The 24,233-nt window shown below is 45.4% G+C and overlaps 1 protein-coding gene across 3 annotated transcripts in view; it reads left to right on the top strand.

Moving 5' to 3' along the window:
* Nucleotides 1-24,233, top strand: part of rbms3 (RNA binding motif, single stranded interacting protein) — a 267,760-nt gene that overhangs the window by 214,646 nt on the left and 28,881 nt on the right. For all 3 annotated transcript variants that reach the window (XM_061092598.1, XM_061092596.1, XM_061092597.1), the window contains 3 exons: nucleotides 14,071-14,177; nucleotides 21,002-21,045; nucleotides 23,493-23,589. In XM_061092598.1, coding sequence (XP_060948581.1) covers nucleotides 14,071-14,177; nucleotides 21,002-21,045; nucleotides 23,493-23,589 — 248 coding nt within the window. The remainder of the gene's footprint in view (nucleotides 1-14,070; nucleotides 14,178-21,001; nucleotides 21,046-23,492; nucleotides 23,590-24,233) is intronic.

The following is a 24,233-nucleotide window of genomic DNA, read 5'->3' as shown; positions in this document are numbered from 1 at the left end:
GTAAACTTACACATGTTGTCCAGTCCCTGTATGGCAGGTTATCAGATTTAAACATGTTGCTGTAGTTTTCTATGTCAGATGCAATAAGTAATTCTGTATCTACACATGTCTTGTATGTAAATATAACTTTTATACAAAATAAACAAATGTAAAATAAGATATAATATAAACCACAACTCATTAGAGCACTTACCTTAGCCCAGGCTCAACCGCCCCCTTATGAAACCACACATAAATCCACTATCACTCCCCTAAATATGTCTGACGATACAGCATCGAGATTAATTAATTATTCCTTGGGAAATTGATTAAAAATGTCAATAATCTTGCAATATAGAAAGTAAAAATCATATTCTGAATCTGTTCTTTCAAGTTTTATCCTTCTACTGAATTCTGTGTAATCCCCGGACAAGGGGTGAAAACATAACCTCCTGGTACGAGGTGAAAATAATAGAAAATAATCTTTACCCCTCACACTCACTCACTCAGGTCGTTGTATGTATTTGTGTTACACCGCAAAAGGTGCCGCCTCCAGGAGAAATAACGACAAAAAGATGACAGCCTTGCTACCGGTTAGAATTTATAACGGTGTATTTCAGGGTTTGTCATTTGCCCGTAGCATTTGTAACGGTGTTGTCTTAATGGCCTCTTTCCTGCGGGAGTCTTCCAGATAGCGGCGATGTGGTTATGATAGCGCCTCCTCCAGGTTTTCCCGTTCACCAGGCGCCTGTCTTACACATAGACACACAGATTTATGAATTACCTTGAGCCAGTCATATCTCTCTTTTGGCCCGAGACGTAATCTCGCCACAGATGCATCCAGATCAATTTCTCAGGATGTCTTATTTGTGGAGTTGAGCAGCAGGCTCGGCGCGGCGCGGCAGTGGGGGGGGGGGGGGGGGGGGGGGCTGGGGTGTCAGGGGGATGCAGTCGGGGTGTATCCAATTTCAGGCTGCAAAGCAAATGGCCTTGGAGATCAAGGATTATACAGCAGATTTCTAAGTCGGGCTGATATTGATTCTCCGTGCCCCCGGTGCTCTCCAGGTTGTACCTTGTCCGTGTAAGCTTTTAAATGTTGCTGCCTTTAACACAGGAACCACCTCCACCACCTCCACCTCCTCCTCCACCTCCTTCTCCTCTTCATCAGCATCAACCCTGATCTATACATTTTGGACCTCTTGTGTGCGTCCATACCTCCGGATGCACCAGTCATTCAGCGGTTTATTTCATTTCGGATCATTTTGAGTCTCGGGGTTTGAGCTGCTTTTATTGGATGTGTTATTAGCTTCTCTTAACGCTCCCAAAGAGGGAGAAACACTGCGAGCATTTTTAATAACGCTGTTTCTGAGGTTTTGACAGCTTATTGTAATGCAGAGCGCGGCAGACAAAGAGCTGGGGAAGCAGGATCTCACACACTCTGCACAGTGTGATACATACATCAGAAAGACGATACCTTTATACTGTATTTTATGTAGTTTGAGGCAGTTTTTTGGGGAATAATATGACTGCGTGTCAGATATTTCCTCTTTTGTTGCTTTTCTGGGCCGTGCTCATCTCAGTATATTTTCTTTATGGGAGCCCGTCATCCTTACAGCTGGTGCAGATAAATGTCCGACCACCCAGATGCTGAATTTTTGCAACCCAAACTTCACGTTTGAAATTCCTATAATTTATTCTTGTGTGCTGAAAAGACATACATCACAAGTTTCTTTTACATATATATATATTTTTTTTTGTTTAGTTCTGATGCAGTTTGATGTGCTGTCCCACACTGAGCCACACTCTTGGCGTCCCTCTGTGACGGCACAGTCTCTCTCTCACCAGTCGGAGGCACAGAAATGAAAGTTTGTTGTCCTGCCATTTTCGCCATCTGTTCCACAACTTCCGCTCCTCTCCGCTGATTTCTTTCTCTCCATCACACGCTCTCTCTCTTTCTCTCTCTTCTCCATCTTTTTCGTTCACACACGATGAACATCCTGCAGCCAGATCTTAGATTTGGTAATTGCTTTTGGTTCGCTGAAAGAAGACTGCTTCAAAGTCTGGTTATCAAACAAAACCCCCAAAGCACACACACACATGGACGCACACACAGACACACACACATACACACAATGGCGAGGTGGGCAAAGAGGGGTCGAGATGGGTGGATGGGTGTAGGGATCTGGTTAACTCATCAAATCGGCCCATTATGGGGTAACATCCACAGCGGAGTGTGTTAGATGTGCGCTGGCGAGTGCAGAGCGTTTCCAAATCCCTTCAGCTCGCACAGCCATTACAAACAGGAGTGGATTAGCCAGCCGCCCCCCCCCCCCCCTGCCGGGACAGTGAATGGATGAGGATGGGAGAGAAGAGGGAGGCCACTTCTCCGCAGCATTGTCTAAATAACAGGCTGGGGAATTCAATAAGTACCGGCCTCATCAGACCTCATCAGCTCCCCCAATTAAGCTGCACATCATGGCGGCTGGCGGGCTGGTTGCCGCCGGTGACAGATGAGAGCCAGCGTGGCGATGTGCTCGCCTCTGCAGCGCTGCCTCACATTCCTGGCATCGTGGAAGTGAACGAATCGGTGTGTCTGCGCCCGTGTGTGTGTGTGTGTTTGTAGGACAGATGGGTTGTTTTAGAGGTGAGTCCAGATGTGTATCCTCAGTTTCTAGCATTTTGTTTTGTTTCTAGCTGCTCGTTTCCCGTCCACGCCAACGCTCCGGCCCTCGGACGCCTCCTCCGACCTTGACGCTGCAGTGACGAGTCCTGAAGGCCGACCTGAGCTCAAACTTAGAAGTAGTTACCTTCAGCACGCGGCCGCTTGTGAATCCCAGGGATATTGATGTTGTCTGTCGATACCTCTCCCCTCCCACATTACCTCCCCGTGTTTCCCCGGGGGTCGGGACATGTGGAGGAAAAACACGGCTCTCCCACATCGATTGGGAGCCATTAACGCAGAGCGAGAAAAACAAAGCCTTTCATCACGTCTGAGATGTTTAGGCAAGGACTTACTCAAAGTTGCTCTCCGCAGGTCGACCTCTCTCTCTCTCCGGTTATCGCTCTGGATATTGTTCTCTCAAGGGGACGTAGTTACTGAAACTAGTTTAAAGCTGAAGAGTTTGCTAAGTGGTATTTTTCATGCTAACAAGCGACCATCTTTGTTTTGTTTGGCTTTTCTCTTTGAAGCAGAAGGAAGATCGAGAAAAAAACAATAAGATGCTGATACGGGAGGGAAGTGGTTTCAGATTGTGGCCAGGACTCTGAAATCTCAAATCGCCATTTATTTTTATGACGTTTCTTCCTTAGCATATTGCTCCCTGCTGGTGATTTGATATTAATGTTACATCCCAGAATAAAAAGACACATACATGGCGCCAACCTTTTACCATTACCAGCCTGACCTTCACATCCAAATCAAAAACAATTTCATAAATGTTGAGATTGTTGAACAACACACTGTAATATCTACTTAATTTACGCCAGCAGACTCTGCAGCTTCCTTAGAAAACAGTTGATTTATTCAGTGAGCTTTGTTGTCAGCAACTTTTTCCTTTTTTTCCTTGAAAGACAGAGGGAAATTAGTGTCAACGCTGCTGGAGAACAAAGAGAATACCTAAGAAATGAATGAATTATGAGCCGGAGCGTGTGATGCACCGTTCCTCTCTGGAGGGATCGGTCTGACAAAGCACAGATGAAGGGTTAGCGTCTAAATTTGGACCTAGCTCTACCTTTTTTTATTTGGCTTATGAAGCTCAGTCCACTAATCTGAAATATTCCAGATATTTCACGGCCACGTCTGCACCTTCTCATGTGTTTCAGTGTTTATGAGATTACCAGAGGAATCATAGAGTTTGAATAAAGGTGAGAGGAGAGAGGCCTGACAAAGATTGTCGTAATAAAACAAAGCAACACAGATAGAATACAGATGTGGGCCACTTCAGGAAATGATGCACTTATGGCCTTAGTGTGGCCTGGAAGAAGTATTTTTTTGCAAACATGCAGTGTTCTAGGCAACATGGAATCTTGATATGAACCTTAAGGGGCTCATGTGGTAGCACAAACCCAATTCAGGCCACCTTTAGCACCTTTGGTTGATCTGAGGCATTCCTGAGGCCTCATGGCCCAGATCTGGCAAAACAGGAGTGGGACGCTGAGGTGACATCAATCTACCGGCTTTGTGGAATGATGATAGAATGGCAGTTTGACAGTGTGTGGGGCCAAATCTGGGCCGAAGCAGATTTGCTTTGTGGGAGTTCATACTTGTCTGTCAGGTGTAGGATTAATTTTACATTTTATTTAAGAACAAGCGTCACTAACTGCTTCGTGAAATTAGCAACTCCTACCTCTCTCCTGAAGGCAAATGTGAGACAAGCAGCAACCCACAGCATCTGTTAGTAATTACTGCATATCACTGAAATGAGACACCATCAAGTAATCTGCTGAAAGTAATACGCTTAACATGTCGTGCCCCAAAAATTACACATGGATCATCTGGGTTCGTAGCAATGAACCAATGAGAGGAAAGAAGCGCAGACCTTCCTGTGCTGAGTGTGTTTCAGTGACAGTGTGTGGTTGTGTGTGTGTGTGTGTTCTTTTGACAGTGAAAGAGCAAAGAGAGCTGCACCTGCAGCTTCTATCAACCGGTGGAAAGCTCCTTTCAGCACAGCTTTAATTACCGTCTCTGCAGCTCGGCCCGGCTCAGACAGGCTGCTCTCTCCACGCAGCCGACCAGATCCTCTCACACGGAGCCGCCTTCCTCTGCCAGCGAGTCGCCTGATCCCCAATCAGCCACGGTGCCACTCTCCATCGATCCCCAATCAGTTACAGTAAAGGGGACTCTATGGAACCCCAACCCCCCCCCCTTCTCGTACTCCCCTTCCTCCCTTATTAGTCAGGTGCCCCGCTTTCATTGATCATAAATCAACGTCACTGGCCGCATTGATCGCCGAGCACCCCCCCCCCAGTGACATTATCGACCCGGCCGGTCCCTCGGCTGGAGGCGTGCCCTCAGCCCTCGGCCCACATCGCAGCCTGGCCGTGGCATATTGATCCCCCCTCAGATACAGTATTGAGGGCTCTTTATTGATAATTCATTTATTGTGCTGTAATTTCATTTTCTTTTCTGTCCATACCGTTGTTACTGGAAGCCCCTGCGGTGGAAACCTAGTTAACAGACACACAGGCTTTTTGTACGCGTCACTCTCCCGGCTCGGACCGATACGGCTTTCTTGTATTTGTGCTTCTCTTTCAAATGTCACTGTCAATTTCCAGGCAACAGGAGCCTAAAGGTTAGATAACCCTTTTCTTAGAACTAGAAAAATCATGTGTTTGAATTGTTGGGCCATCTGGGTAAGATACCGTCCAATGAGGAACCTAACGTCCAATTGTTCTTTAGGGTACCAGCAGACAAACACTGGAGGACTATTTGCAAGGGGCAGAGTGTGAATTTGTGTTACCTCGATATATATAAGAAGAATAGTGCTGAGAAATGCCAAATAAGATCAGTATCACCATGATAAATACACCTGAATATCTTTGCTGTAACATAACATTGTGTGGAATCTGTAGAAAAGACTCGTTTATGCTGCCTGTGCCTACGAAAAGAGATATATCAGTTTAACACGATATAAGCGCCACAGCACACATGCTTCCATGCATCCTCTATGTTATCGTAGAGATTTACAACAAACAAGTTTGCGATAATGTAGAAATACAGACAAAATAAACACAGACCACGGACAGGAGGCTCCGTCCTTTTCCCGTATATATGAATCTAACTCTTACCTCAACTTAAAGGGGTACTAAGGGAACTAAGGGGTTAGAATATGTTTTCAAGTTTGAAGCATTCCCAAAAAACTGAAAATTCACATTCATACAACGTGGCCTAGATTGCTTTGCTCAGACGTCCTCACAGAGCTCAGAAACCCCCCCGCCCATTCATCCTGATTCTGCTCCGGTGTCATAGCGAGTTATATTCGCTGCAGGTCTGGTGGACGGTGGAGCGCTGTTGAATTACAAAGCGCCCATCTGTATGATTCATCTCTATAGATGGGAGGTTTCACGGGTCACTGGAGGCGTTGGCAGTGTTATAATACTCTGCTAACAGGGACAGAGCTAGCTTCACTGTCGGCCCACACAGGCAGTGACACAGACAGTGGCAGCACAAGTCAACGCCCACAGGCCAAGCTCGGCAGCAGCTGCTCTTAAGTCCCTCGGCCGCGGACATGTTTTTTTTGCCGTTAAAAGAAAAACAGAAAAGAGCTCCACGGATCAGAACCAGTCTATTCCATTCTTGGATTATTTAATACTTTATGCATTATTTCTGTTACTGTCTAAAGCCTTTCTTCCTTTAAACACATATTCAGTCTGTGATCTTAAATTTACCAGCGTATCAAAGTGTTTAGGGCCATGGAGATTCTCAATCCCCTGCAGGCCATGAAATACATATACATGCTGTTAATAGTATGTATGTTTTATTCCTCTTCTTGCCTAATCTCCTCGGTGGTGAAGAAGTCATGAAGCGTTTTGGACGATTGTTCTTACATCTTCTGGTCCAGTTGGCTCGCTGCTCGGAGCTTCCACTCAGTGACGTACTCGCTAGCCTGGTTCACATTCTGGTGTTTTCATAGCTGGGATCTTATTTCGAATCCACTCCGAACCTGGTGTTTCTCAGTCTCGTCCCGTACCGTACTTACAGTTTTTTGCGCCGACCACAATGCGGACACTTGTGCTGTAATTGCCACCCGGGCCAGCTGTGTAAAGTGGCGGCCCGATACCGAGACCCTGTGCAGCGGCAGAGACGTTGGCAGTGACGAGCAGCATGTGTGGCTTCCACATTAGAAACATCTGCCACCGCCACTTTCAAATTGCCACTGACTGCAGGAACCAGCGTGATCCGCAACGCCATTTGGAATTGAATGCGGTGAGGACTGTCTGCTCGCATGAATGTTATTATAATGTATGGATGCAGGACTGTGAGCCGCTCATTAGAGTGGGCACTCGCACACACACACTGGCTATTTGTTTGCTCACCATGGCAACCTTAGCAAGTGGGTTTAGCTGATTAAGCTTAAATGAAGTTTTTCATTTAACCGGTACCTCGGAGCTCGTCTCGCAGGAGATGGCGAGCAGCTGGAAACCCGGCGCCTGTTTGGCGCTGCACTTGCTGCGCTCACATTTTACTGTAAGAGCAGATTAATTCGGAGCCAAGACTCGAAGTCGCAATCATATTCACCCATATTTCCAGCTGCTACTGTAATTACAGCCCTTTATTTTGTTAAGTGTTCTTCACCTTTTTTTCGGGGAGATCAGGTCACATTGATGTCTGCGTGTTCCCAGACTACCGCTTGGATTTAATCGTGTTCCCGTGCCCATAAGATGCTGCAGTGTGGAGTCAGACACATGGAGCTCCTCTCATCCATCAGCTTTTCTTTATATGCCTGAAGAAAGAAAGAAAGAGAGAGAGAGAGAGATGAAATCGGATCGAGAGAGTGAGGGATGGAGGGATGAGAATGAAGGAAAGAAAGAGAAATGGAGGATCGAGGTAGACAGACAGAAGACAACCACGGCAGAGAGATGGAATCAGATAGATATATAGAAAAGAAGAAAATGGATTAAAATGGGCAGGTGATGACATGACAGAGAGAGCGAAGGACGGACAGACGGATGAACAGACAGGCGGTCAGAAGGAAGGATAGAGAAACGGAGGATCGAGACGGGCAGACGGGAGGTAAAATGACAGAAAGAGATTAAATCGGAAAGAAAGATGCAAAGAAAAATGGAGGCTCGAGATACTCAGACGGGAGAAAGAATGACAGAGAGAGAGAGAAGGAAAAATGGAGACTCGAGATGGGCAGACGGGAGATAACCATGACGGAGAGAGATGAGATCGGATGGAGAGAGTGAGAGATGGATTAGCATGTCAGAGACTCCCTACATAACATTAGTCTTGTTAAGTGCGCAATAGCTCATCGATCAGGCTTCTACCGCCGGCCTCCAGCGCTCGTCCCGGCACTTCCCTTCCTGTAATCCATAATATCATCTCAGGCCTGCGTGCGGCCGGAGCCCTCGATGAGAGAATCTGAGCAAAGGCCTGATCAATAGCCAGAGAGAGAGCATGTGTAACGGAGGCAGTGCGTTGTTGACATCCTTCTCCCTACACCCGTCTCTCCAGCTCATCCATACCGTATGGATCAGACTCCTTCCCTGGGTGAATCTCTCTCTCTCTCTCTCTCTCTCTGCCCCTCGGTCCCCCTTCCGTCACTGTCTCCTCGTGTCTCTCACTACGACACCGTATCTGTCTCTTCCATCTATCTCCCCCCCCCCGACCCATCCTCCTCTTTGTCTCTCGCTCTCTCTCTCGCCGAACTCCATTTATCAGGCCGTGTCATTGAGCCGTGTGTGCCGTCCCTGTCAGCAGAACGGCCTGGCAGACTGTCTTCATTTCCATGCTGAAGGATGCAAGGCCGGCGTGGCAGTTGTGAGAGCTATCGACTGGGATCCGTCACAGCCGCTCCCTGTAGGGAAGCTGCTGCCGCCGCCGCCACCCCCGCCGCCCTTCCTGGTTGGGCGGCCATTTCTGAGCTTGTCTGTTTGACTCTGAAAATGGCTTCGTGTGTATATACCCGGCTGGTGGTTTTTGTCGATGCCTCTTCTCATTTGTCTTGCCCACCTGTCTTGTGTTTTTTTTCGAGCAACTATCTCTTCCTCTATTTCCAGAACACTGTCCCTTGTGCTCTGTTGCTTTTTCCTGTATCTGTCTTGTGTCTTTTCCACGTCTCTCTCTCTCTCTCTCCCTCCCACTCCCTTTCATTCTCTCGTTCCCATAAGACGCAGCCTCCTGGCTTTGGGCAGACGGGTCAAGCCGGCTGATGGGAATCAGACAGTTGTTGATCCAATTAGAGATCCCCCCTCGAGCAGCATGAGAGAACAGCAGCGTTCCAATAAAATACTGTCTTTCCGCTTTCTTCCTCCTCTTCCCCAACCTTTCCGAATTTGTCCTTGCAGTAAAACACTGAGCCGTTCCAACTAACTTTTCTTTGGACGCTTAGCTCATGGAACCTCGAGCCCAAGAATCCGCTGGAACCTTTGACCGAAAGTTGTCATTGGGAAGTGGAAAGCTTCCTTTCACTCGAGCTTTGTTTTTTTCAGAGTGACATATTTCGGGTAGAAGTGGCTGAACAGTTCCCTTTGTTCGCCCTCGAGAGCTTTGCACCCTGTCGGAGGAGAGCGAGGGCGTCCCAGTTTGACTCCGAGCCGATGTGAGAGGCCTCTTTTGTAACTGTCTTGATGGTGAAAAGCTGCGTGTGTTTCTCTGAGTAAAACCTTTTACCCGGCCTTGCTACAGCCTGGGGGGGGGGGGGGGGGTTTCCTGCATGATTTCGCCTTTCACGCCAAACAGATGCACGGTCCAATTCTGAGCAGCAGATGACTGTATGCCGCTCCGACATTGATGCATTACAATGCATGCGCTTATTTGCATTCATTGGATCAAGACGCCATTCAGCCGGCCCCTGCGAGACCATCCGGAGCACGTAAGCTCTCTTTGTCCACAGATAGCGGGAAGAAAGGGAACGGCGAGATCTGGTGTTCTCGCTGCGCCGGCTTTCACTCCGCAGACAAAGCGCTGATTTCCCCCAGATGCCGGCCCATAGGAAACAACAGTAATAGCAATAATTACTTATGCATGGAGAGCGCTAATAAGCGAAACTTGCAACAAGCTTCAATTTAAACGGCTGTTGTAATTGCAGTGTCTTGCACTGAAGTACATCTGCGTGCACTTATTGGCTCATTCTGCCGGGTGGTAAAGTGTCTATTGATGAGCAGAGAGCCGTGACTGTCTCTTCCAGCCAAACGCACAGAGTGGAGGACGACTGAGAGGTGATGAAACCAGGCCAGCAGGCGTCTTACTCTCTCCAAACCGTCCTAAGAGTGGCTCGCTCGCCCTCATGTGTGGGGTTGGTCCTGTTTGCTCTCGATCACGTGCGTGTGGTCACCCTCCCTTTATGTGTTTACCAGTTCCTACGGCAACCTGCATTAAAAACCAGTTACAAATCCCCATTGAGCACCTTGTTTCTGGCAGTTGTTGACCCCTGATTAGGGTTGCAAAGGGGCCGAAGGTTTCTGGTAAATTTCCGGAAACTTTCCATAGGAAGTTAAGCTTGGGAATTTTTGGGAATTTTGAAAAAAAAAAAAAACCTACGCAAATTAAACGCTGAGCAATAAAAACATCATTCAAAACTCTAGGCCTGCTGTAGTGTGCAGGACTAGTCAGGTAAGTTTCGATGATATAACTCGGGAAAATATATTAGTATGCTGATTGAGGATTGTTCATCTTTTCATCTAGCCTATTTCCATTCCTTTATCCATAAATTGTAAAGTATTTTCACAGACGATTCCAATTGTTTGGCTAACTATTTATATCTCTGGCATTGCATTAGTGTTTTTTTACAAACTTTTTTCTCATCTTATTCTACAGAACAATGCCACGTGCACTATCTCATGTGTGGAGACATTTCACCCCATCCAATGTAGAAGGAAAGGCTGTGAACATTAGCAAATACTGTGCAAAGACCTATGTTAAGAATGACACAACGATGCAGAAGCATATAGTCAAGTGCCCAAAGTTTCCTCAGGGCTCAAATCAGCCCAATGACAAAACAAAATGTTTATATTTATGTCTGTATATGACAAGGTAAATACAGTTAGTATAAATTACCCACAACATTTCCAGTTTATTCCCGTAAATTCCCGTTAATTCCCGTATATTCCCGTATATTCCCGTTAATTCCCATGGAAAGTGTCCAACTTTGAATATTCACGGAATTTTGCAACCCTACCCCTGATCAAAAAACACTTCACCTCTTTTTCCTATAATTTAGAATCATCAAAGGGCAGCTACACTACTTTTTTCCAGTGACACATCAGACACTACAACCAGAGGAAACGTGTTTCACTTGGAGACCGTGACCTGAAGACGCAGCCTCAGCAGCCCAGTGCGTCCGGCCAGTGGCCCGGTTTATTCTGGGCTGTGTCAGTGATGACGGCGTGCGGTGAGAGGTCTAAGAAGCGTTTTTAAGCTGGCAGCGATTCCTATTGTGTGTGTGTGTGTGTGTGTGTCTGTGGGTTTGTGTGTGTGTGTTCAAGGGTTATGCCAGAGGAACGTTAAGGGCAGAAGGAGTGTGTGTGTTTGTATGTGTGTCAGGGCTACAGAGGGGTGAGTGTGTCCACAGGGCGGGTGGCGTGGTGTGAGGCTGTTGATCTTGGGCTGGAGTTTTAAACAAATTGGCTCGCTGGTTGTGGGAACTGGGCATGAAGTCAGTGGGGGGACGTCAGCGTGCTCTCGTGTCAGATTCTCTAAATTTCTCCGATGGCTAATTATCTCGGAGGAGAGGTTAAGGAGTGGCTCTGTTGCTTTTCCTTCTGCAGCGTCTCTCTCCCTCACTCACTCTCCCTAGCAGGATACATTCTCCTTGGCTGACTCTGAAAAGTTTTGGTCTCGTTGGATCCCCTAAAGCCACAGAAACACACTCACACTCAGAAAAGTTTAAAGTCTTTGGGTATGGCGTTTATTTGGTCTCGGAATTCATACAAGCTTGGGTTGCACAGGACATTGTCCTCGTGAAGAAAAGGTGTCGGGAGCCTTTCTGCTCTGCCGGCACAGCTGCGAGCACGGGGCTGAGACGAGGTTGAACTCGCATCTGAAACTGCACAGTGACACATTTGACAGTCAACTTGAGTTTTGATCCTTTTGAGGCGAGCGGCTGATGCTCTCCTCCGTTGATTTGTCACGTTGAACACTCCAGTCCCCAGCACCATCTCTGACCTTCTCGTGGTCAACCGTGGAGCAGCAAGTTCACGGCCAACTTCTCAGCTGTGACCGCAGGAATCACTGTTTTCCCTCGTATTGTATCTGTGGGCGTGAAGAATTTTGAGACTAAATAGTTCTGCCCCATAGTCCCATTAACGATCACACGCCGCTTTATCTTGGAGAGAGACTGAAGTATCGTCTACACAATCTCGGATAAGAGAGATGGCAATGTATGTTACATTAGAAAAGCTAACCTATGTAATCAGGGGTAAAGCACAGGAATTTGAAGAGGTGTGGGCACCCTTAATGGACTTTCTCAGGCAACGGTAGATTATATCTATCTGTAGGGATATCGAGTGTGACATTTTTATTTGATTTTATTTATTTGTTATTATTTTACGTAGGTATGTATGTTTGTGTGCGTGTTTATCTGTATTTTTTATTTTTTTATTTTTTTGTATGTATGTGTATGCAGTGAAGTTCGCCTGCATTTCATTGTGCAACTTGTGTGGTATGTGTCAATGTGTTTTGTCGGTTCTTATTGGAAATTAATAAAAAAACATTGTTCAAAACGATCACACAGCCATCTTCCTATTTGCATTCTTAAGACACCCTCTCTAACTACAAAATAATTCTTCCCTTAAAGTGACAGTATCAGTGACCTGTCCGGGAAATGAATGGAAGTTAATATACAAATCATCGTGTTTGCTCATTAAAACCATTGACACGGTTTTATCACCGTCACCGCCTCATCAATCCTGACAGCGCTTGGTTCTTTGCCGTCTGGTGACGCTGCAGCATTATTGGCCCAAGGTGCGTCTTAACATCTGCGAGGGAAGATTAAAACCATCAGCAGTTTTCTCAGTGGGTGTCATCTGTATCATCGCCTTTGCTCGCCCCCCCCGCCCGCCCGTGTCGTCACAGAGCGGCCGTGTCACGAGCTGCCCGGCCAGTAATGCGAATGCGTTGACAGCACAGCCGTCAGCTCCCTTCTGAGCCACCAGGTGCAGGGCAGCAGAGGCTCGGTGTTTGGACAAGCTTGTGTGTGTGTGTGTGTGTGTGTTTGTGTGTGTGTGTGTGTACTGTACTCTAGAGCTGAACTGTACAGCCCTCCCAGAGAACGAGTGTTTGATCCCGCTGTAGATTCTCACTCCGTTCTCTCCCCTTGTTTCTCTCTCTCTCCTCCACTCAGCCATATCTCTTTCCCTCTTCTTCTCCCCTGTTTTTGTTCCTTGTCTGTGCTCATGTGTTTATCCAACTGTCTCCCTTCCGCTCACTCATCTCCGCAGTCGGCCCCCAAAGAGATCCCAATCTCGCCGTCGCAGACTGAAAAGGGGAAACACACACACACACACACACACACACACACACACCGGCCAAGAGAGCCACCTGTTCCTCATGAGAAAAAGCTCATTTTTTTCCTCTTTCACCTTCTTCTTTCATTGAACCTGTCTTTCTACAGATTTCTCTCTCTTTTCCCATGGAGCCTATTTTTATTCCTCTCACCTGCAGCTCAGGTGTGAGAACGTGCCCTTTCAGAACTTATCTGTGGGTCGTCGCAACGTTCTCATCAACCTTTTATTGGCAATTATTCACACAAAAGCCTGTTGATATGGAGACAGTCACCGCATCATATTTGGCCACTGTTTAATATTCTTTTTTGCAGTTGAACCTAGAGCAGCTCATGTTTGGTTTTCAATTGCCAGCTCTGAAGTGCGGCTGTTTTTGTCAATCTTCTGTTTCTTATCTTCGTGTGGTAGAGCGCCCCTAGTGTTCAGAGTCCAGCGAGACGCCTGCACCGATGGTTGCGGGGTGGAAACAGGCAAACAATTTCAAATAAAGGCGAAGATGGCTGTTAAATTAAAAGCACAGAGGGATTATGCGTCAGGAACAGGAACGCCTTATAGAAACAAGCCCTGGCTGACAGAGCGCTCCTACATTACCATCTCAGAGGTATTTACAAGAGCGATTACTGTGATTATTATTTCAACAATACCCTGCGATGCTCTTTCATGGGCTGCCAGCCGGAGCAGGGGTACGGAGGGGCTGCCAACACCGCCGGTCTGGGAATCTGACTAAGAGCTTCATTGGAGGCCGGGGAGGAGGGAGTGAGGGAGTGAGGGAGTGAGGGAGTGAGGGAAGAGGGAAGAGGGGTGAGATGGTAGAAGAAGAGAAATGCGACACTGTTCAAAGGGTCTTCTGTCCTTCTGAGGGGTGGGGGGGAGGTCACATACAGTCCTTCTCACATGATTCTGTCCTCTTTTCCCCCCTCTCCGCAGCTCCCATAGAGCCTTTGCTGTGCAAATTTGCCGACGGAGGGCAGAAGAAACGCCAGAGCCAGAGCAAGTACCCTCAGAACGGGAGGCCGTGGCACCGGGATGGCGAGGTAAGACGTCTCATCAGTGCACACGCAATCCTTCCTTAGCGTGTGTCAAAGCAATTAATTTGCTTCCCTACAAGTGAGGTGCAAATATCACCTCACTCAAGATGTATGTTTTAATATTCTGCACGGGATCTGAATTTCCCTCGGGATTAATAAAGTATCCATCTATCTATCTATCAAAATATTTTTCTTCGGTGAAAGATGCGTTGAACATCAGGGCTCTTCAGTTTTTCTTATCAAGTGGTCAATATATGCCATTAATAAAGCACATGGGTAATAAACTGAGCAGATTAAGAAGAATACAAGTCAAGTATCAACGATAGAAACTCATGACTAAGTCTATTCACTTTAACTCGTGTACTCAAAATACTGAATATCAGAATCAGAATCAGAATTCTTTTATTTGCCAGGTATGTTTGCACATACAGGAAATTGCCTTGGTGTCATTGGTGCACTGAACATAAAACAACAATATAAAAAAACAACAATATATAACAAAATAGAATAAGATAGAATAAAGTATATACACTAATAACAAGAACCTATACATGGGAAACTCAAACGTGGCCAGAACACGTGGACCAACTCTGTTAAACTCTTTCCATTTCAGCAGCGTGACATTTTAAATAAGGCGTTTACCGCTGAGGTAATGGTAATTACAAGAACACGGCCCCACCCTGCTCACAGAGTTGGCTGCAGCTAGCTTCATGTAAACCATTACGTCCTGTCATTTGTATTTACTCTAAGGTATGAAGCTGTAAAAAAAAAAAAAACAAGAGAAAAAATAGCCCTGATATCGATCAACCTGCCCCCGGATGTATAGGCTCTGTCACGTAAATTGCCTCTCAAGCCAAACGCCTCGCTGAACACGTATGTTCCCGCCATTCATCAGAATGCTGGGAAACCTGAAATTGGATCCAGCGCCGTGGTAACGTATTCATCAGCAACATGTGGAGACAAGGTTAAAGTCGCCTTATAGGCTCCCAACTAGCTCCACGAGGAAGGACACACAGAGGAGAAAGGTAGAGGAGTGGTTCAGCTTGGTCTGTATAGAGGAGAGTGAACACACACACGCACACACACACAGACACACACATGCACACAAACATGCAGCGAGGCTGACAGTTGTGCTGAAACTGCAATGTAGAGGAGACCGGGCGAGATGAAATGTTTGTCCTTCAGAACACACATGCTCTGTGTGTGTGTTTGTGTCGACGGTGGGGGTCCTGGGTGTGTTGAGAAGTGGAGTTGGTATTGCATTAGCTCCGTGTGTGTGTGTGTGTGTGTGTGGCTGTGTGTGTGTGTGTCTGTCAATCACATGCTCAGCAGTCCTAACACCTATAAGCCAGTGGTGCGTGTTTAACCTAAATCACATTGCTACATCGCCTCACACATTGACAGGGTTGATTTGAGGTAAAGTGAGATGCCTGTTGGTGTGTGTGTGTGTGTGTGTGCGTGTGTGTGTATGCATGCTTGACTGCGTGTGTGTATGTGCGTACGTGTGTGCTCTTGACTGCGTGTGTGCTTGTACTTGGTCTTCTAGGTGCATGAAGAAGAATAAGGGAGAAATGTTAATGATATCAATAGTGAGTGGAGGTTGTGTTGACGGGGAGTTCAGGCTGGTTTGTTTGTTCAACACTTTAAGATCTTTGTGTGTCTCCTTCGTGGAGTTAAGGGAAACATGTGAGTTTTGTTTTGATATTAAAAACATATGATTCATTTTTAATCGTGCTTCAGTTGCCAGTGAATGTTTTGGAAGGACAGAAGTCAACACTCATTGTCATAAATATTAGATCAAATAATATTTCCAAAGGCAGAGAAGCACACTAGGTATGTTGTTTTTGTCGTTTCTGGCCCAGGCTAATTACACAACACTATGCGTGATTTATAAGCTGAGATTTTGAACATTTGCACTTTGAAAGGCGTTCGTAAAAAACTTCAGTCATTTTAAAACGCCACTTTCATGTCGACCAGAGCAGTGGAGAGGACGTTAAACTCAAACGTTCAAAGTGCTCGTGTTTGCTTATGTATCTCAGTTGAAAGTTGAAAGTTCTTCCTGTCGTTTCTGGGAGAGAGGAAATCCCTCATGTGAGCTGTGCCCCCCCGATCCCCTCCATCCCTCTCTCTCTCTCTCTCTCTCTATGACCCCATCGCTCCTGCAGTGTTTCACATTACACTGCGTGAAGGCACCAGGGTTCGACTGAGAGGCCAAGGTTTAACAGCCTGGGTTCAAGGCAGAGTGAGTGTGAATGTGTGTGTCTGTAGCTGAACAGGCCCCAGTGTGTGTGTGTGTGTGTGTGTGTGTGTGTGTGTGTGTGTGTGTGTGTGTGTGTGTGTGTGTGTGTGTGTGTGTGTGTGTGTGTGTGTGTGTGTGTGTGTGTGTGTGTGTGTGTGTGTGTGTGTGTGTGTGTGTGTGTGTGTGTTTCATGTTCTGTTGCTATCCTTGAAAGGGCCAATGTGACATTTAGACCTTCCAGCAAACAGGGTTGTTACTGATGCTGCCTTTAGATGTGCTCTGAACCCCGGAGTTCTCCTGAAAGGATCCAGACCCAAATGTCTGAGTCACTTGCTCTGGACGTTTTCCAGAATTCTCCTGTCAGTCACCTTGTATAGAATGGACGTGTTGTTGATGTTTCTAACATGCAACTGAGACAAAGCAGAACAATCTAAAGGAATACAACAGGACGCAGACACAGATGTCATGTATGAAAGCTGCTGAATTGATCTTAAGGGTTATATTTAATGATTAGGTTTAAATTGAGGTTATGGTTGAAACTAGTTATTGTTGAGAATCCATTGGTTTTTGTGAACTGTGCTTTCTCCTTTATATGATATCTTTATAAACTGCTGAAACTCCAGTATCTACTTGTCCACCGTGTCACCAGGAAGACCCTTCATGAGGATAGCGGGCCATGCATGTGGCCATGGATCAGCTGCTCTGGCAGGCGGATGCGAGATAGGCATCACGTGTTAGTCTGTTTATCAGAGCTGAGGCCATTCCTCACCTCGCTGGCTGTGGCAGGGAGATGAAGAGGAGCAGCAGACCATCCATTACTCTCTCTCTCTCTACCTTCTCCCTCTCCTCCTCTACTGTGTATCTCACTCTGCCTGCATGTCTTCCCCTCTCTCTCTCTCTCTCTCTTTGTCTCTCTCCTTCTGTCTCTGCCTCCTCCTCCCCTCGGTTGAAGTCGTCCGAGATCCCCCAGCAGCATATGGAGAGACAGCGAGTGAGCGACTCGCTGAGAGCAAGAGAAAGAGAGGGACAGGGAACACGTCGCACGATCAGTCAGGAGTTGCGAGGGGTTGAGTGCTGAGCGATGGCTGGCGCTGAGGATTGAGGAAGATATGACAGATTTCCTTGTAAACGACCCAAAGTGGGAGTCTACAAAGTGCTGTCTCTCGCTGTCTCCTGCTGACAAACATATTAGTCGCTGCACTTTCTCTTTCCCCGCCACACACACACACACGCCGACATAAACACCAGGGGTGCTCCCTCTTTTTGTGCCTCTCTCTCTCTTTTCACTTCCTCTGTAACCAACACACACTCCTACACGCAGAAACTTTCAAAGTCACACTTCTCAAGCACCTACTCTTGGGGAATGAGTGTAGATGAAAAAAACATGCGGCTCTCCACTCTGTGTGAAAGCCTGACAGATGTCCGTGTGTGTCCGTGTGCGTGTGTGTGTGTGTGTGTGTGTGTGTGTGTGTGTGTGTGTGTGTGTGTGTGTGTGTGTGTGTGTGTGTGTGTGTGTGTGTGTGTGTGTGTGTGTGTGTGTGTGTGTGTGTGTGTGTGGCCATGAGGCAAGAAGAAAAAATAAATAGCAAATCTGTGTATGGAAGGAGGGAGCAGGTCAGTGTGTGTGTGTGGATAAGAGATGATGACTCTTCCTGTGTTGGACCCTCACAGCACAGGTGTCCTTCCAGGTGCCTGATATTGGCTGTCCTCACTATTTTTAGACCTGCGTGTTAAAAATGTATTATAATATAAAATATATATATATATTAAATGTCAATAAACTACTAGTCCTTTATTCACTTGATGATCCAACAATGTTCAAACCCAGAGGATCACGATTAATCATTGTTGTTTGCTTTGTAACATGAGTCAAACTTTAATAGATTACATCATCTCTGTACATAATTTGCACCTGAGGCAAATCAGCATGAAAAACTAACTCTTTACAACTTGACTTAACGATCGCATCACAGTCACTCTCCACTTATTCTCCACTTCTCCAGCTATTAATACACCACATTTTGGCATTTGTTATGCATGATTATGTGAAATCTTTGAACTCATATACCTTCTGTTAAATCGCAGCATCAGGTGAGGATGTAACTGACTTCATTCCGAACATAAAGCAGCTCTATTAGTGGCATCTTTTCTCCAGACCAAGCATGTTTGCTGAGCCTGTTCGATATACTGCGTAGTAAAGTCTCCCAGTCTTGGATCAAGCTCAGACGAAACCATACACCAACTGTCTCTCTCTCTTCCTCTCCCCTCGGTGTGACCAGAGCCAAACACTCTGTCAGTAATCAGTCACTGGCCGAGCAGGTTCCCCGGCCAGCAGCTTCTCTGCTGTGGAATTCATCAGCACATGGAACCAAGGGCAGCACTTCGGGGAGTTATCAGCCAGACAGCTGGCCATGTCTGCCCATGCTATTAGTGCACATGTGAACATGCACGTGCAAACAGGCTCTCAGAATCTCTTTATCTCACATTCAGAGTGAAGAGGGTGAATAAACACTCACCATGAAACCTTGTGGACTTGGACACTGACGGTTAATATATACAAATAATAGTAGAAGATATTTCTATAACACAGGGACAGAGGCATCCAGTAGCTTTACAGAATTGTGTCTAGAAGTCTGTTTTTAACCACTTCCTCATATGCACTCTCTCACTAATTGCTTAAGCTGCTTAATAATGTTCCAATTGAGGCTTGTGACAATAATAATTAAGGGTTATATTTAAGGATTAGGTTTAAATTAAGGTTATGGTTGAAACTAGCTATTGTTGAGAATCCATTGTTTTTGGTTTTCCTCAGGCTTTTGTGAGCTGTGTTTTCCTAGTATATAAGCACTGAAAATTCTTCTTTATTTGACGTCTTTATAATATATATAAATAATAGTAGAAGATATTTATAAAACACAGGGACAGAGGCATCCAGTAGCTTTACAGAAATGTGTCTAGAAGTCTGCTTTTAACCACTTCCTCATATGCACTCTCACACTAATTGAACACAATGGCCGACCACCACACACACACACTACACCCACACTATAAGAGCCAGCGAGGGCGTATTCTTTCTGCGTTTGTTCCAGGGCCACTGACCCTCCTCCTGCTCCTTTGAGCCACTATTCCCACAACAGTGTGGCTCAGCGTAGGAAGTCCTCTGGAGGAACAAGGGTAAAGGAGTTGTACAGAAAGATGGGAGGAGGGTAGATTAAGAGATGAGGAGGCTGCAGGGGTGAAGAGAGAAAGTTGCGGAGAGAAAGGAAGACAACACAAGACCACGAAGAACGGAAGGAGGGGAAGGGAGAGCAAAGTGAGAGAGGGGAAGGGCAGGGAGAGGGAGTGTGTGTGTGTGTGTGTGTGTGTGTGTGAGTGTGTACACTGATGAAATCTGCCGTCCTCAGCAGCCTCCCGTTAAAAGAAATCGGATTAGCTCTCCTCCGGGGGAGAACCTTCAGGAATGCAGATGACGGATTGCAGCGCACAGGTTTCTCTCCTGGACTCTAAGAGGGCCTCGTGCACACACACACACACACACACACACAGACCCACGTACGCCAGCATGCACGCGTACAACCACACACGTGCACAGCATCTCCAGACAAAGGACTCAGTTTTCTGCTCACTCCTTTCCTCACCAAAGGGCATTTCTTCATTTCCTCCCATTCATAAAAACATGATTGTACGTGATTGAAATGGAGAAGGAGGCGTCCTCGATACTAATTCACTTTGTCCTATTGACTAAGATTTTCCTCACATCGGCTTTGTCACTTGTCAGTTTTTCCAATTTGGAACGAGTTGATTTTTTATTTGATTTAATTTATCTCCAACAAAAAGCATCAGGGTCCAAATCGTGTTACCGCCCAAGTACGATGAAGGTACAGCGAATTATCTCGCTGACATTGGTGCAAGAACAAATCGACAGAGACAAACAGTGTGTAGGAGCTCAGGGTAACACACAGGACACAAAAGCACGATGCGGAACAATGAACATGTCCGATGTATGAATATATATTCTATAGATATATGTGTCGTTCAGAAAATATTGATCTTACCTAACGGTTAAAATATTGTGATTTAAATTAGAGCCCGATCAATATGTTGATATATGTATATTAAACCTTCTACAGATATCTTTATTGATGGGTATGTTGTTCGATATGTAACATATGATTTTTCCAGAGTATATAATGCAGTGAAATATTCTTGGTTGTAAATTTGTATTTGTCAACCCTGGTGAAGAGAAACAAATTCAGAATCCTCCAATTTTCTGCTAATTTGTAAGTAAACCTGAAAATAGCTCTAAATAAAATAGCTTTTCAATGTGGTCTTAGATTTTTGAACTACACTGTATTATCCGATAGATCTTTATAGGTATATTTTACTATTTTACGCTCTACAAAAACTGAAATGAGTCAAAAATGTTGATTTATTTAATGGTTTTGCAAATGAGAAGAAAAATATTTTTGTTTCAAGACCAACATTTTCTGCTGCGTCCTCTCAAATGTCACATTTTCATTTGTAGCAATTTAATCTTATTTTCTATTTATGCAACTCTCTTAATTTGTCACCATGTGCTCTTCTCTTGCAGACTGGCATGGCGTTAACATATGATCCCACCGCGATGCAGAACGGGTAAGAGCCTGGTGGTCGATCCATCCTCTGCTCCGTGCACCACACTCACCTCCCGGCTCATGGGACCCGAGTCAATACCGGTGTCATACATGAAGATGAATGTAGTGTGTGCACTTTGTTACTGTTTGATTAAGTTAATCTATATGGACTAGAAAAATCAGTTTTCCTTGGTGGGGTCAGTTGAGGAATTGCAGCTAAGAGAGCCTGTGTGTGTGTGTGTGTGTGTTATCGTGTGTGTGTGTTATCGTGTGTGTGCGTTATCGTGTGTGTGTGTCTTTACGTATGCATGTGTGTGTTTGTTCCTGTGTGTTACTGTGTGTCTTTATGTCATGACTTAATGGTGCTGTGGAAATAAACGACCCGGCAGCGTGTTTTATTTTTCCCAACAGTGCTGAGGCAGGAAGGAGAGTGCCGAGCCCCCCCCCTCCGTCTCCCCGTGGCCTCGGTCGTTCACAGGAAGCTCCTCACTTCCCACTTCTTAAACCACTTATCCCCCAGTGACTTGGAGTCAACCTCAAACCCCCCCCCCCCCAAAATATAACTCGATGAATAGCATCACTCATGACACACAGCCCGCCATGTAAAAGCCTGCTTTGCTGCAAATCCGCCAAATTATATTCCCACAGATATTAACAGGAAGGGAAAAGAAATGATTCACTCTTAATACATTCAACCTAAAGTTTAGCATCGCAGAGAGAAAAGGGGAAATGGGGTGAATTAAGAAGCAAAGAAAGTAAAAGTATTCAACTTTATTCAAACATTAACACAAAGAAATATGGTGATTCAGCGTGCGCGAGAATTGTGGAATTATGTGATTTAGTTTAAACTAAGCCTGAAATTTTAAAGCAAGAGCTGCACTTCACTTCACTGTGCTTACTGATACATAAAAAGATTCAATTGCGTATTGAATTAGTGAAGGTAAAATGAAATTATAATGCAAATTACCCACTCTTAATGGATGTATATTATATTGCGGGCTGAATATAAATGCTCTACATTGTATCAATGTCTGTTATATATTATCAAATATATCCATAGAAGAAGAGCAAAGGGAAATTTGTAGTATTCTTCTATCCTTCATTTGTTTTGACACTTGTTTTACTTTCTTTGTTTGAAATAAAACAGACCCACTGCTGTATGTGTAAAAATTATTATTACAATTGAAAACACAAAGGTTTTTTCTTGAAATAAACAGATATATTTTATTTTTTGCTCATCCATTTAAAGTCATTATTAAGAAAATGATTTAAGTGGAAGTGCTTGTCAACAAACTAACACACATTGCAGCCAAAAACTAACAAATATATATATATATATGTTTAATTTGCCAAACATTTAGAAGCAATCAAATATGTCATCTGATTTTCGACCGACAAGAACAAAGTTTCACCTTTTGTGAACAAACAATAATCAAACGACAATAAGCTTAATTCAAATAGACGTATGTGGGATTTGTTGCTTTTGTAAACATCACAAACAGAATGGAATTAAACTCCATTGTCTCCCTCTGCTGTAAAGTTCTGAAATGTCATCAGGTCAAAAAAACTGCCTATTCATAAGCATCTGTTTTGAAAATGAGAAAAAGTCAGTCAGTGTACAGCTGATAAAACGATGATAAGAAGCTCTGGGTGTCCAGGACTTCACACTAAACATTACGGGTAAAATAAATTGTAATACAACTTCTAACAGCTGATTCCGTAGGTTCCAATCCAGCGTGGTGTCCAAGAGCCGAGTACATAACCTGTCTAGTATCCTCAGCCGGTAATATGATCTTCAGCTCAGGTGACAGAGACTATTGGGATCTCAGCAACATTCAGTCGCAATAAGATTAACCAGCGCCGCCGACGACTCACTTCTCCGCAGCTCGTGTCAAACCTCGGCTTCTTCAAATGAATCCAGTTCTCTCCGACTCGCCGTATAGACGTGTTTCTTAAGCCGGCCGGCCAGCGGGAACATTTGTGGGAGAGAAATACAAACAAGCTCCCACTTTATACGATGATAAAAACAGACTTTTCAATTGAGACGCTATGAGACACTTCATGAAACTTTTATGTGGAGTCCTATATACGGCCAAGTGTTTGCTCAGAGCAATCTATAGGATGAGTCCAGTGTGTGTCTCTGTGTGTGTGTGTGTGTGTGTGTGTGTGTGTGTGTGTGTGTGTGTGTGTGTGTGTGTGTGTGTGTGTGTGTGTGTGTGTTAAAGTTTGCAAGTATTTGTCTTTATTACACAGACAGAGAAACATTTGTACACTTAAGTACGTGACAGTTCATAACTCAGTTTGTAAAGGTAAAGTAAGGTAACAAAATATAAAATTTATATTACGCCGTGTGTACTTCATCTGAGTTTGACACTTATTCTGCTTTGTACTTTCCTCTCTCCCCCTCTCTCCACTCCTCTTGTTCTCCTCTCTCCCTCTTCCTCGCTCCCTCTCTCTCTCTCTTCTCAGGTTCTACTCCTCGCCTTACAGCATCGCCACCAACCGCATGATCGCACAGACCTCCATCACGCCCTTCATCGCTGCTTCCCCCGTTTCCACATATCAGGTGGGCCCGTAACGCACTGCATTATGGATAGACTTGTGTGTACGTGTAATCGGAGGGTTTTACTTTGTGGATAGAAGAGAGGGGGTGGGCCGCGACACAGCGTGAGGCTGTCTCTTCTTCTCTCATCGTCTCCTCGCCGCTCCAGCTGTGCTCGATGACATCTGTTTCGTAGGCGGCGAACACAACAGGCATCAGAAAACAAGCAACGACAGAAAAGGGATGAGGGAGAAAGGCTGACAGGGTAGAAAAAAAAGAAAATCACCCATCAAGGATGAATGTGTCTTGGAAACACAAACACTCTTTTCCCTCTCCCTGTTTTCCCACTGAAATCTTTTGTGCTCCTTCTGCTGATAATGCCATGAAAGACATTTTTTTTAATTTTATTTTATTTAATGCCGACCTCGATACGATGGCTTCCTCTTCCCTAAAGTGAATTTCCACATTCCTCGCAGCTGTGATCTGCGGCGTGATGAAACCGAGCCGGACAGGGAACGTGAAAATCGGCTGCGTGAGATGTCAGGAGCGTTTCCCACTTTACGTTGCCGCACATTTCACGCGGCAACCTTTGCTAAATCTAAACCTCAATAGGCGCTGCCACCACGGCCTCTCGCTCAGACGCTATCGTTTACCATCGGGTGCGTTTG

The sequence above is a fragment of the Limanda limanda genome, chromosome 19 (genome assembly GCF_963576545.1).
Source record: "Limanda limanda chromosome 19, fLimLim1.1, whole genome shotgun sequence".
NCBI lineage: Eukaryota > Metazoa > Chordata > Actinopteri > Pleuronectiformes > Pleuronectidae > Limanda > Limanda limanda.
This window is presented reverse-complemented; position numbering and strand designations above follow the sequence as displayed.